Consider the following 14627-nt stretch of genomic DNA (forward strand, 5'->3'; position numbering starts at 1 on the left):
TTAATAGCTCTACATATTCTTGGAGCACAAGGAAAACTTTTTCTCATGTTTATATAACTGATCAATAGATTTAAAATCAAATGTAAGCATATTCTGCTTATACAAAAATAATAATAAAACAAGAAAGTTCAGTCCAACAAAATATACTATCCTAAATAATATATTTTAGTACAGTAAACACAGCTTGATAGTAGAGGTGGCAAGCAAAAGTTTTATAACTGAGGATAAAGAAAATGTCTGATGTGTTTAATCTCCGTTAGTTATTTTAGAATAGAATGACCAGTAGTGACAAGTTTCTCATATGCACTAGGAGTGACAATTCTGTTCTCATATTAACAGCTCTTTTAACATTAGCAAATCTTATGGGTTGTTTAAAATTTTCATTTTCCAGCATCAATAGGAAATTAAATATAGACTATCCTTTTTTTAAGACTACTTTCATTAAGAGTATCGGTTATTATATTTATTGTAACTAATAAATATTTGTATTATTACTGCTTTTATTTTATAAATTAGTTTATGGATACAGGACTAGACTAAGCCAAGTTTTACCAAGGTGTGTTATTACGTTCTAACTTGAAAATTAACTTAAACAAATGAAAATTTTAAAACACTCTAGATATACAATGTTAGTTAGAGAATATTTAATATAACTACATTTATTTTTTATTTTTTTCTAATTCTACTTTCATGTTTAACATTTTATAATGATTATTCTATATTATCTTGGTATAATGATTTAGGACTAACCTAAGCCTCCTGGCTGGTTAAGCCTTGAGAAAGATTATTGGTTTTATGGATTAAGATATCTAACAGCAAAGGTACTCAACTAATGAAATAATGTATTCTAATCCTTTTACATAGTATAGTATATTTATGTATTTGTGTTTATTACTGGGTATATGTTTTAGCTCTGATCTATATAAATAGCTTGCTTTGATCAGAAGTTAATATTAATTATGACCTTCAAAAGGTGATGGAATAAGAAAATGCTAATTAAACTTCTTAAAAAGTTTATTCTGAAAAACACTCATAAGAGTGATCACAAATTTATGTGCAACTAACTTTCTTTAGACTGAAAAGTTATAATTACATGAAAAAACAGAAAATATTTGGTAAAAATACCAAATATCTTTTTTAAAGTTAATTAGCTTATTCTTAAATCTCAAGTAACATATGTCAGATATTGTTACATTAATTAGCTTATTCTTAAATCTCAAGTAAAATATGCCAGATATTGTTAAATTAATTGTTCACATAAACTAGTATTAAAAAATTAGTTTGTTTTTCAATCTTACCTTTAAACAAAATTGCAGCAAACAAATAAAATCATACTTAAATTTTATTATTATATTTCTTCAAGTATTTGAGGAAGTTAAAGAAACATGCTGATATATGCAAACAAGACACAAGATAAAATATTTTCTTGCTTGACAGGATTCATGAGAAAGCATTTTGTGTCTTGTTCAGATATGGCTATATTTTAACTAGTTCTTAAACTTGAAGAAATATAATGCACTAATTGAGTTTAAGTAAAGTCAAAAAGCCCTGTCTGGCATGATTTGACTTGTGATGCATCATCTTACCATTACTATATATGAAATTAAAGAAAAACAATTTCTTAAGATTAACCTATAAAACATACTTTTTCCTATTAATAATAAAAAATTTACAAAGTTTTTTTTTATATTATTTAATAATAAAGCATAGTTCAGTCAAGCAAATAATTTTACTCGAAACCAAACAGGTGGAAAACTAACCTGTGAAAAATTGAGGTGACTGACTCTGTTTAGATGTCCGTACATTACTATTGTGACATGACACAGTATTATATGGTCCAATGTTTAACACTGTTACCATTGGGCTACTCTTGCCTGTTCTTGAAACAGGAACTGTTTTCATAGTAATGGGTGTAGATACTTTAACCTGACCTCCTACCAAAGGAGCATCATCTATTAAGAAATATATGTCATAATAAATATTAACAGGTCACAAAAAATTTACACGAATTTGAGTGTAAGCTATAGCATCTAGGACTATGTTATCAAATCAGTATCTTGGTTAAAGACTACACAGTAAATTAGTTTAGTCATGCAAGTCTGTAAAAGGTTGAGTTCCTTGATGTTGCTTGAATCATGGGTAGTATCTTAAACTGACAAAGTCACACATTTACATATAAATTAAAAGACATACTGTATCAGCAGTAATTCAATAAGCATGTGAAGTAAACCGACAGGAAATATAAATTTCTTGTTCAACTAATATCCTGGTAATAGGCATAAAGTAAACACAGTAGGCATAGAACACTCATCATAATTTACCAGTTCTTGACTGAAGGTTATCATAAGTAAATCTATGAAACTGTCAAGATATTAAATTACTCTGGCACTGTGTGTAATGAAAGAGAAACTGGAATATGCAAAGATATTAAATTTCCATAAAGTGGTTCCTGCTGTTTAGTGAAAACAATCAAGAGCTCTGCTGCAAATTAATTAACTAGTGAGAGACAAGATGGTAAGTGAAAGGATGAAAGTAAAACAGGAAGAGCTGTTAATTGTAAGTTATCATAACTTGATTAACCAGATCTAGAATTTACTGTCCAACTTTCTACTATCTCAAACCTATTCTTTCTTCACAAAGTCTTGATATACCTTTGCTGTATTAAGTTAAAACCCTTAAACTGTTAAGACTGTAATCAAAAGAAGTAATTCATGTTGATATATTCTTAATGTCCATATGCAAGAACAGGTAATGGTAAAAAATATTGTGCATCTACTGTTAGTGCTTAGAGACTTGTGTAAAATGTACAAACAGTATAACAATGTTATTACTTTTTTTTTAAGGTCTGTTGTTTATTCACAAAGCAAACACAATATTGGATCCTGATTATAATAATCCAATCTCTCAGACACTGGTAAGCCATTCTCTTTATTAAGTTACACCTTTTAATACAAAGGAAACAAAGATTCATTCTATGAATTTACTGACTACTGAATAACACTATGGCATAGAATGAACTAATAAGACATTCAGTAGCATCCAACAGACATTTAGAATTCTAAATGTGAGTTATAATTATTCAAAAAGTTTATTGTTTTTAACCATCCCTTGGCAACATGATCTAACTTTTGTATATTGTAGTTTACTAGCAAAAATATTCTACAGGCAGCTGTTTGTGCTAGTAATTACTAATCATAGTATTCATACATTATTTTGAACAAATTTAGAAAAAGTTAACATTTTCTAAAAAAAATATTTTTTTCGGGGAAATACTGCACTGAACGTATTTGGATTGTGTTCTTTAATCATACATAACTCACTGCATCATTTTGATGCAGTGTCCTAGATTATAATGTTTTTAGTTAAAACTCTGATAAGAGTAAATTTACAGATAACAGCAATATTCTACTATAAATACAGGTTTTGGTAAATTCAATATTAATCCTCAAAAGAATGATTATCCACATGGGCATAATACTAAAACATCTGAAGACCAAGAGTGTTATCTGATCCCACCAACAGAGAAGTGCTATATGATAGTTATAATATGAATCTTGTGGAAGATTTGTAAGATGCACTGCACATCATCCTATGCACTCTAATCCAGAGTAACTAAACACAGGATAGCATGTGATAATCAAAGATGATTACTTTAGAAATCAAAATATAATATAGTGCTACTGTCAGACCAAGACATTTACATAGTCTGGAGAATTAGCCAGCCAGCTAAATCATGTCTTCTAATTTAAACTGAGCAAAACAAAAGTTCAGTTCTTCCACACAAGTTCTTTATCTACAAATATGAAGTAAAACACTGTGTGGAACACTAGGCTTAAATTATTGAAAAAAAGTGTATGAAGGAATGTGCAATTGAGAAAGTTTTTTTTTTGTAATTATCAATAAATGTTTGATTTTTTTTTTTAAATTTTAGTTCTTTGAGCTTGGAACCAGTGCAGAACTAAGACTACATGATACTGGGTTTTGAATAAATATGACTTGTAGTGGGTTAATAATTCAACAATAATGCAACCTATCACAAGGCAACACAACTGACAGGAACTAAGTCTGAAGTGAAACTCTTTACAGTCATTAAAATCAATATTCGAACAAAAAGTTCATATTCCTTTTTAACTAACTTATCCTTACATGAGTTAAAACATCTACCATTTCATTATCAACTATATTCAACTGAAAAAAAAATGTTTTAAATCCAACAATACCTAACCTTAAAAACTGGGAATATGCTTGAAATTAAGAGAACAAATACAATAGCTGAAGTTTATATCATGATACATAACAAATGTTTTACCTATTTGTGGAGATAATGCAACTTGCTGGAAGTAAACAGCAGTGGGCTGCTCTGATGTCCTAGCAATACTCTTGTTCACAGGAGTAGGAGACAACTGAAACCTTATAATACATCAGAGCAGAACATTAATCTATGTACAACTGAAACATACATAAATTATGAATATGTTTATACTTTATTTTCATATATGTATGGGTAACAGCTACAAAATTATAATTGGGAATCAAAACTATAAAGACTTTGTATCAGCATGCATAAATTATGTACACTTTACATAAATATAAAATTGAAGAAATCTAATTCTTAATAATGACATGTACAAGTTACTTGAATTTGAAATTTACAAAGTACTAATTTTTAAGAAAATTATATCTAGCTGCATCCATGATTTCTGTTATTTCTAGCTTTATTAAGTAGAAAATGAACATCATGGCAATCTAATCATGACACCTTTAAGTAGCTTGACCATATCCATAATCCTTCATGCTGAGGAAGACAGCAAAATCACAGTTGAAAGTTAACTTGTGTTACTATATTATATCCTTCATAATTGAATAATACAAAATCATCATGATGAAATCAACATTTACCTAGTTGTAGAAGGCAGCAATAATCTAGGAGCTCCATGTGTTTGTGGAGATAATGTTGTCATAGCAACTGGTGAAGACTGAGTAGCTCCAGGAACTTGAAGTTGTGAGCCTGGAGAAGCTAGGGTAAGGATATGTGATGAGATCACTGGAATTCCACCAGAATTAGTAACAACCTGCATGCTCGGAATGGTATTGGGACTTCTAGCTTGGGGAGTTGAGGGTGCACTATAAAATAATAAAAACACGTGTATATATACTGCAATATGTTCCAACGATATTTGTTATGTTTTGTGCCAAAACACTTGAAAATACAAAATGTTTATAAATTTCTTGAGCAATAATTCTTTGGTACATCATTATAAAATAGATATGAAATAACTGGTCATGTTTATCTTAAGTATACTCTCTTTACATATTAGTATAGTCATAGAAAATTTCAGTTTATTGGAAAGGCATTACAGACTAATCATGTGTGACAAGCTGAGCCCATAAGCTCAGTGGCATATCACAGAGAGGCTGTTAGACAAAGGGTAGAAGTAAAAAAATTGGATTTGATTTTTACATTGACACAATACAGATGCCTATTCTAGTGACAGCACTATTATCAAAGACCATTTTCGACTAGCTATAGAAAGGCATCTGCCAACAGTGGACAGGGTTTCACTATTATCAATCATACCAACTAAAAAACATCACAAAAACTGTCACCATGGCAGCAGGTAACCATTTCAAAGACCAACTATTTCAGATGTAAGTAAGAATTATTGATTTTGTTAGTGTTTACAGTGCACATAGTAGATAATGGATGACTAGACAATTGTGGATGAACACCTTACATCAAGATAATTTTGAATTTGGAAGTGAGCAAGCATGGTAGAATATCATTTATTGAAACAAATTCTTCATACTGTTGGTAAATAATTACCCTTCGTGACAAAAAGTATTCATACACTCAGATCATAATAATGCATTTAGATTAGGGATTTAGAAATTCCAAGAAGAGGATATATCTTATACTTAATAACATTAACAAACAAAATAATACCAATCAATCAATTTTGGGTATAGAATCATCCAAAAAAAGACCTAACACAAGTCACACCTCAGATGATGTAAGCAGAGTGCAAAATCTTAAACAGAATATCATTCACATATACAAAGGTCAATGGCAAAAAAACTACCCATGTACTGCAGGCAACAGTAAGCAAAGTAGTGAAGAAGAATCCCTGAGTGCAAGCTGGGCCAATAATGTACGAGTTCAGAAAGACAATTTCCAGTACAATCTCTCATTCAGCAATCATATACATATTATTTGCCTATGAAGAGACATACTGATCAAAATGCCAGATGCTGCACCTATGAATTTCTGTAATAAGATTGTCAGACTTGATGTCAGTAAACTATCATCCTTGTACACTAGGCTGATTATGGAAAGCATGTAGAAAGGTGTGGTGTACTTTGGCAATAATAGCTGCACCACAGAGCTTTCTGCAACAGAAGCTAAAAAGCAGGATTATTGTCAAGATTCATGATGAGACATGATGACATGGTCTGTGAAGATCTTATGAACTTTCAAAAATGTTTTAATATAATGCAATCAACCTCTGTAGTCTAATGAAATATGTTAAACAATTTTTTATGTTGACACTAGTGTAGGAATATGGAAAAAATAAAAGATATTTGATTATGATTTTTTTCTGCAGTGAAAGCTATGTAGGTGGTGTAACATATTTGGAATTTTCTCATGGTATGGACTAGGTTGTTTGATTCCTACAGAAAGAATGAAAAGGCCTACAACATAGCTAAATATTGTTACTGATCATATGCAACCTGCAATGTAGCCTACTCTGTTTAAAAAGCTCTCCCAGAGACAGTAATGTAACAATCCACTGTACCCATGTTGGTTTCAAGACTAAAATCATGATTTACAGTCTCGGCTACCAAAATCACAATTATCAGCATCCTAAACAGCTTGAAATTTATAATTTTCCTAAAATGAAAATTTATTTCTGACAGGTACTTACTTCCAAACACATACATAAACTATTATTGTTCAATGTTGCTCTCCATTTGAAAAAAATATTGATAATGATATTTATAACTTATTACAAAGGAGTTATTTTGTGTTTTTACCCATTTACAGAACTTAATACTTCAATATATATTTTCTTCTAATTTTTATTTCTTTCTGTTAACATGGTTGTATTTGGTTATTCATTTTGAATTGTAATTTGTTTTTCTTCAAAACATCACACTTGTCAATACCTGCTTACTTAATTTTACAATATAACATCTATTTCATTTTCATTATTATTTATCTTTTATACTTGATGTTAACTTTGTGTGGACTGCTGGAGCCAGGGTCTGCACAAATTTCTTCTGATGTTGTACACACACATTGATAGGTTAAGTTTCTTAAATTAGAACTAAGTTATCTACTTTGTTCTGCACAGTTCAATTAGGCTTAACTATGAGAGTCAATAAAAGAGTGAAAGATTTGTAGCATGCAAGAAAAAAAAAATCAAGCAATTAATAGCACTGAATGAAAATAACTAAGCATGTGAGCAAGAGTGAGGTACTTCATTAGAAATTGCAATAACCATTGTAAACTTTTACCACTATCTGCGAACTATCTGTAAGCCATACTCTGGCATGTAGCATCTTATGGGGTCCATGGCTAGCTAAAGCCAGGCTCTTATAATTGGGACGAGTTACTCTATGAACCTGTTGAAATTAGATTATGTGAATAGTCACTGTTCATGTGTGAACAACTATATTTTTCTTTTTAATAAATTTTATAAGCCAGTATTGTTGTATAAAGTGAGCAACTATTCTGTTGTGTCAAAATATATCTGCATGAAATATGAATTTTATGTTAGTTTGAAAGATGAAATATTATTATCATCTGCTTTCAAGGTAAAGTTTGTTTCACGTTACACTAAACCAACACCTAATATGGATAGTATTTTAAAAAAAAGTATTCACCAGCTAGGTGATGTTACTTTTAAAAAAAATATTCACAAACCAAGGTACTCCTGATGTAAAACTAAGACATGTTCAGTTATTTGTATATATGCTCTAAAAAATTTTAATTAATTCTTAAGTGTTAATTTAGAATAGCATAAGATTTTTATTTATACCCATAGTATCTTAGAGATGGCATTATGAATTGTTAAAAATGTTTTTTTTGGTATTCATAAGCAGCCATTTGTAATACAAACATTCTCCATATGAGAAGATAACTTACCAAAAAATAGACAGTTATATTTTGTGGAGATGCATCATTCATATACTAACTCACCTTTTATTACCACCTCTCATAATTTTAATCCCACTCTGACTACTTTGTGTACCAAGCTGGACTCCACCAGATCCTGGCAAAATAACTCCAGATAATGCTGTCAATGATGAAGAAAGAACATGTGTAAAAAGCAATAAAGCAATAATAAAAGCTATATTACCAGAACAGTAAGTAAACACTAGAGATTTACCATAACATTGTTACTTACATCATTATAAAATTCTCCTAATACTTTTATTTTTTGTTTCCATGTATTTTCAACAACTAAAATCTTTGTCAGTGTAACAAACAGACAAATTTTGTATCAAAATTATTACAATTGACAGTCAATAATAAAAGGTTTGCAAGTGAAATACATTTTTTTATTCAAGCTTACTAAATGATGAACTAAAACAAGAACTTAAGACTTCAATTGTATATATTGATATGTTTATGTAGCACTTATAAAATCATATAAAAAAACAAAAGTAATATTTATGATTTACTCATTAGTATGTCAGTCCAGACCATCTATAAATATTAAAAACAAGTTATAAAGTTCTAAAAATAAAGTTATTCCTGTAACTATTCTGGCATACCTTTCATGTCTGCTCCACTAGCAGTTTGAATCGGAACAGATGGGATGATATACTGATACTTGGGTGCTTCAGTCTGACATGCTCCCTGAGATCCTAGCCGGATGTGTTCTGATGGAGCTGCAATGGCAGTCACTGGACCATCTAGCTGGTGAGATTTTAATAAAAACATTGCTGGAGTGTCTGCAGATCCTGGGGTAGATGGTGTTTGAGGTGTGACAGGAGTATTAACATAGTTTTTAGCACTTGTTGTCACAAGTTGGCTTAATACAAGATTTGCATCTGTTGTCACTGTTCTCAGGAATGGTACCTGGTTTTGCAAATGACTGTTTCTTGTTGTAGGACTGAAGAAGTTTGGCACAATAATGGTCTGAGAACAAGTTAAAACAGGATTTGTCACAATAGGTTTGGGGGAAATGTGACTTAGATTTGAATTTCCAGGAGATGAACTTCCTCTAGGTGTAGAAGAATTTACATTTGGTGTTAAAGAAGTAGAAGAAACAGTAACTGGATCTGAACCAGGAGAGATTAATGTAATTGGAGGAATCGAAAGTGGAGGGGGTAGAACAGTTCCTCGAGCCAGCTTCTGAACTGTTTTCTGTGGATTTTTATCCACAGTTCCTTTGTTTTCTGTCACTTTTAGTGGAGACTGAGTTGTAGTTAATACAACTTTTGACCTCAGAGGTGCACCAAACATCAATTGACCATGGTTACTAGTAACAGGTAGACAATGAACTACATTACCAGAAGAAGCAACATAAGGTTCCAGAGGTGGCATAGATTCATGGTTGCCCCCTTCTTTTTTGTTTACTTCTGTATTTGAAGACTGCTGTGTTTTGTCACTAATGCTCTTTTGACCTTTATGAGGCAATGATTCATCAATTATCAACTTCATCCGAGGAGACTGGACATCTTTAAATACAGCACCTGTAGTTTGAAAATAAGAGCCAACTGGGAGGATTGGACGCTGAGTTCCTAGGCCAGGACTTACCCTGATTGGTGTAGGTCTGTGAGTTACATCTGATGGTAAAAGTGACTTCATAACAGGTGAGAAACGTTGCTGAGGAAATGCTTTATTCTCAATGAGATGTTCATTATCTGAATTACTATCACTGTCTGATTCAGTCACCTTTTCTCGACATTCAAGATCTACAGAAGGTTCTTCACACACTGCCTCTGTTTGACAATAACAAGCAGGCATTTTTACAATACTAATAAATTATTATTTAAGGACTGTAAATTAAATATAAAATTTAAATACATCAACAATGTAGACAACTTTAAAAACTATTAAAATTTATCCTCAAATCAACTACTATTATGATTATTTCTTGGCCATCTTTAAATTTTACATTTATACATTTAATTCACTAGTTCTCATTTTAAAAACCGTGATTTTTAAGGAACTTTCATCATCTTTACCACCTAAGCCAAACTCATTTAGAAAAAATAAAAATTTAAATAACTTTTTTTAATAGCCCATGTTACTTTTGGAAAGGTTTTAAGAATATACTTTATTTTAAAACAATAAACCCCATTTTCTTTCCCGACTTTTTGTTTACAATTCATAAATAAACCCATGTTGAATTTACTTTATACAAAAAAATATAACCATCCACCATAAACAATTCACTTTATAATGATGACGACCACAAATCTTGCAAAAAAGATATGTCCAGTGAATTCTACATACATGCTATAACAAGGAAATACATTTTATTATCAAATCTTATTTAAAATTTAATTACTTATTAATTATGAACTTTCAAAATTGTAACTGTACCTATCCTATTATTGCTGTCAATAATTGATAGACGATTGTCACAAGACTTCTCAGGGTTGTTGTAGCTGCCTGCATTTCTCTTATCTGTTTTAATGCTCACTATTTCAGTATCTTGGCTATTTAAAGACGCATCTGTGGATTTGACCTGCAAACTTTCTTCATGTTTATCATCACTTCCTATGGTTTCCATTTCATGTGATACCAGTGAATTTGGAGCTGACAATTCAGACATGGAACGAGATCGTGGGCGCTGCTATTAAAGTACAAAAAATAGGATATTTAATATATAATGCAATCAGCATAATACAAATTCAAAGTGATCTTAGGTTTTATGTGGAAAATGAAAGAGTTAAAGAAAAAAAGCTAGTAAAACCAAGAGTATCAAATAAATATTACAGTAAAACTTATAAAACAAAGTAATCCACTTTTAAGCAGCAAATTTCAATACAACACAATGAGTGCTATGAGGTTTAAGTGCAACCTTGTACTACAAGTCTAATAAACATAACAGCTGATTTGAAACTTATTGAAATAGATTCATTGCTAAATTAATAATCTATTTCCCTATTACAGCTGCCTTTTCATAAGCTAATTAGAAGAATTGAGTTTGTTTTTTTAGCTAGAAATAGATTAACAAACTGAACTAGAAATGCAGAAAGTATGTCATTTATTAATGCATCACAGATTGAAATTCCTTTTACCTTCATAATTCAATCTGTTTCTAGCTAAATTCAACCCTGGAATGTCTGTCTGCCTGCATGCATGCGTCTGTGTTATAACCATATTTGTGTATGATTTAAAAAGTCGTTAATACACCAGATATATTTTGTTTCTGAATGTAGAATTGAAAAAAATATATAATTATTGTATAAAACACTCACTGAAATACATCTACATTTTGCCTCAATTATTTTTAAAAACACTTGAGTGACAAATTGATGTCTCCAACTGTCAATAATTCAAACATCAAAGTGGCTTTGCAATTTCATTGCTAAATTTACACTGTCTAATTAGATTACACTGCACGACAAAGTTTTTGCTTCTTAAACACTATTGGGTATTCCTTATAGATTTTTGGCTGCTGATCACAAAAATCACATCCAAATTTGCCCATCACGTATCGTTTCATCGAAATCATCTTCAGTTTCACCATGACATTGCCACAATGGGAAAACGATATCAGGGCAACTGGAATCTGTCAATGCTTGCTGACTACTGGTGGACGCTAAAACGTGATGCACTGGACACTGAATACAAACAAAAATCAGGAGCAAAACACTTATTATGTTGAACTTAATAGCATATTAGAAACAAACGCAATTAAATATGTTATTGTCGGTAAACAGTTAACCGTCTATTTCTCAGAGTTCCTACATGATGAAGCAAAATCAAAACTATATTTGTGTATACCCATCAGGTACCTGTCACAATCAGCAAAAACTTTTCAGGAAGCAAAACTTTTAAAAAAAAATTGTTGTGCAGTGTTATTAAAATCCTAAGGACCTGAGTATACATATTTTGTACTAGCGAAGAAAACAGATTATTTAAACGTTCTAAAAATTAAAGATATTTTTTGCAAATTGATAACCAAAAATTTCATATATACTTTTGGTTGTTCATTCTGACTGGTTGTTTGGTTCTTGTCAACAGCTTCTTTATCATTTTTCACTTCTATTTCAGCATTAGTAGTTGTAGATTCTTGGAATTCTTCTAAAAAACGAATATGCACTTTGTTGTAAGCTAGTATCTTTTCATATCAGAAAACATTTTACTTCATTACATGTATAGATAAGATACCAAAAATAATTTCAAGTAAAAAGTGTAAATACACCAGTATCTTTTCATATCAGAAAACACCTTACTTCATTACATGTATAGATAAGATTCTGAGAAAAATTTCAAGGAAGGAAAAAGTGTAAATACAAATATTCCTATGAAATACAAAAGTTATTTAATACAGTACTTTTAATTAAAATTCTTTAATCTTAAATAGAGGTTAAAATTATTGACCACCTATATTTACTGAAGAAAAGCAAAATTAAGTTTACTTTAACTAACCATTAAAAAAAATCTCACTAATAAAGCATTATTTAATGATATATTTAGTAATACTATTTCATTACAATAAATATAAGGCTGTTATTACTGTTAAAATCATTTACATCTATGATGCAAAGGAATTAACAATTCATCTCAAGACATATTTGAAAACCTCTACTTAGTTTTGATGATTTCACAAAAGAATTTTAACGTAGAAAAACATTGAGATGCATAAAAATTTTCATCTGCAGGAACTATTTAATAAAATAATATTTATTTTTCAATACTAGACATTCCTTTATACAATATATATCATTGCAGAATGCAATGGATGATAGTAACAATAACAAATACAGATCAATGTCTAATTTTCTTGAAAAAGATAAGAAATAATTAAACATCTCATTACGTTTATTTTTAAAATATTGTTTTATTTTTAGGCAAAAAAAGACATCTTTTTTTCATGTTACATAGTACAAGTGCCTTAATATTCAGTTATGATTGTTCAAAAAATGTATACCCTTCATTAAAATACTTTGTTTCTTATTTAACAGAAAGATATGCAGTCAGAATAAACAATTAAAATTTATGTTTCAGCACTAATACAGATACTTTAAAGATTAAAATAATATCTACTATTATGTTTTTTTATGACAAGAAAAGGAAGATTCCAATTAGATTTTTTTGGTGTTTATGTACTCCGTGAAATGTTTAAAATAAAGACAGACTATTCCTCATGCATCTTAACATGTTAAATTTTTTTACAACCAAATAACTGGAGAACTTGTTGATGAAAGAACTATCATTTCTAGTATTTGTCATAGATATGTTAGAAGCAATATTTTAGAGATTTTTTTTCTTTACCTTAGTAACAGATATAATAAACAAAAGTTTGAAAAATGGTACTAGCAATACAGAAACATCCAATATATATTTAAAATTCATAAAATAAAATTACTTGAAAACAACATTTATACCTGTTATTTCCAAGGACTCTTTTTCCTCAGCTGATGAATTTTGCCTTTTCCGACCTTCTTTTGAGACTGAACTGATCGACTTTTTCTTATCTTTAGTGCACCACTTCCATTCAGGATGAGCTTTGAAATGAGCTTCTTTAACCTATCAGTAACAGAAAAGATAGTACATGTACTGATGTAATGAAAGTGCAAATACAAATTATTCTTTCAATCTTCCACTTACCTAAATATCTCATGTTACTATTTTTTACTTGTGTTAAAACATAAAGATGCACTATCAAATTGCTGAATAACTACAACAGAATTCATTACCTAAACAAGAGCTTAATAGTTAAAACATTTTTTTCTACCTAGCTATGAAATTAAAAATAAATGATACACAACTTACATGTAATATAATAAGAAAGTACACCAGGGTGGCATGCAAAGCTGAGTCCCCATTGCCTCTTCTAACACTCCCCCCTCTCATCTGAGATACAGCCTTTTATTATTTTAAAGTTCTCTAATATAAAAGTGTTGACTTATGACCCCAAATAACTCTTTGCCCCTTATCTCCCCCCTCAAAAATCCTTGAAATGCAACTGAAAGATACCATTGAAAATATTAGGCCTATACACACAATGCCACTTGCAACATTTATTTAACAAGTGATTAAATCAATATCAAATTATTACATAATTATTTTACCTACAAAAATAATCCAAGTTGTACTAAGCCTATCAAGTAACAAAAATATCTTATATCTTAAAAGTTGTAAATACACTATGTAATTTAGCTTTGTTTTTTTTTAATACTTGTTTCATAGAAAGAAAAGGTACTATCAAATTTAGAAAATAGTAATGTGTTGTAGAACTGGGGAATTAACATGAATGCTCTTATGAAAATCCCACTTGAGTTATTTCATTTAATAGCACAATTCACATACAACTACTACTAAACATGAAATCTACTTTCACATTAGAATAGCAACTTAACAATCATAGCTACAAATCAATCTACTTTAAGTGGTTCCACACTTGATTTCAATTCAATTTTATTAAAGTATTGATTAT

At 30.1% G+C, this 14627-nt stretch overlaps 1 protein-coding gene across 2 annotated transcripts in view; it reads right to left on the reverse strand.

The window, feature by feature from the left end:
* Nucleotides 1-14627, reverse strand: part of LOC143237642 (protein capicua homolog) — a 73830-nt gene that overhangs the window by 20319 nt on the left and 38884 nt on the right. For both annotated transcript variants that reach the window (XM_076477130.1, XM_076477131.1), the window contains exons 6-13: nt 13576-13717; nt 12165-12268; nt 10559-10811; nt 8779-9951; nt 8201-8297; nt 4900-5124; nt 4310-4410; nt 1761-1952 (exon numbers count right to left, since the gene is read on the reverse strand). In XM_076477130.1, coding sequence (XP_076333245.1) covers nt 1761-1952; nt 4310-4410; nt 4900-5124; nt 8201-8297; nt 8779-9951; nt 10559-10811; nt 12165-12268; nt 13576-13717 — 2287 coding nt within the window. The remainder of the gene's footprint in view (nt 1-1760; nt 1953-4309; nt 4411-4899; nt 5125-8200; nt 8298-8778; nt 9952-10558; nt 10812-12164; nt 12269-13575; nt 13718-14627) is intronic.

This window comes from Tachypleus tridentatus, chromosome 13, assembly GCF_004210375.1.
Source record: "Tachypleus tridentatus isolate NWPU-2018 chromosome 13, ASM421037v1, whole genome shotgun sequence".
NCBI classification, from domain to species: Eukaryota; Metazoa; Arthropoda; class Merostomata; order Xiphosura; family Limulidae; genus Tachypleus; species Tachypleus tridentatus.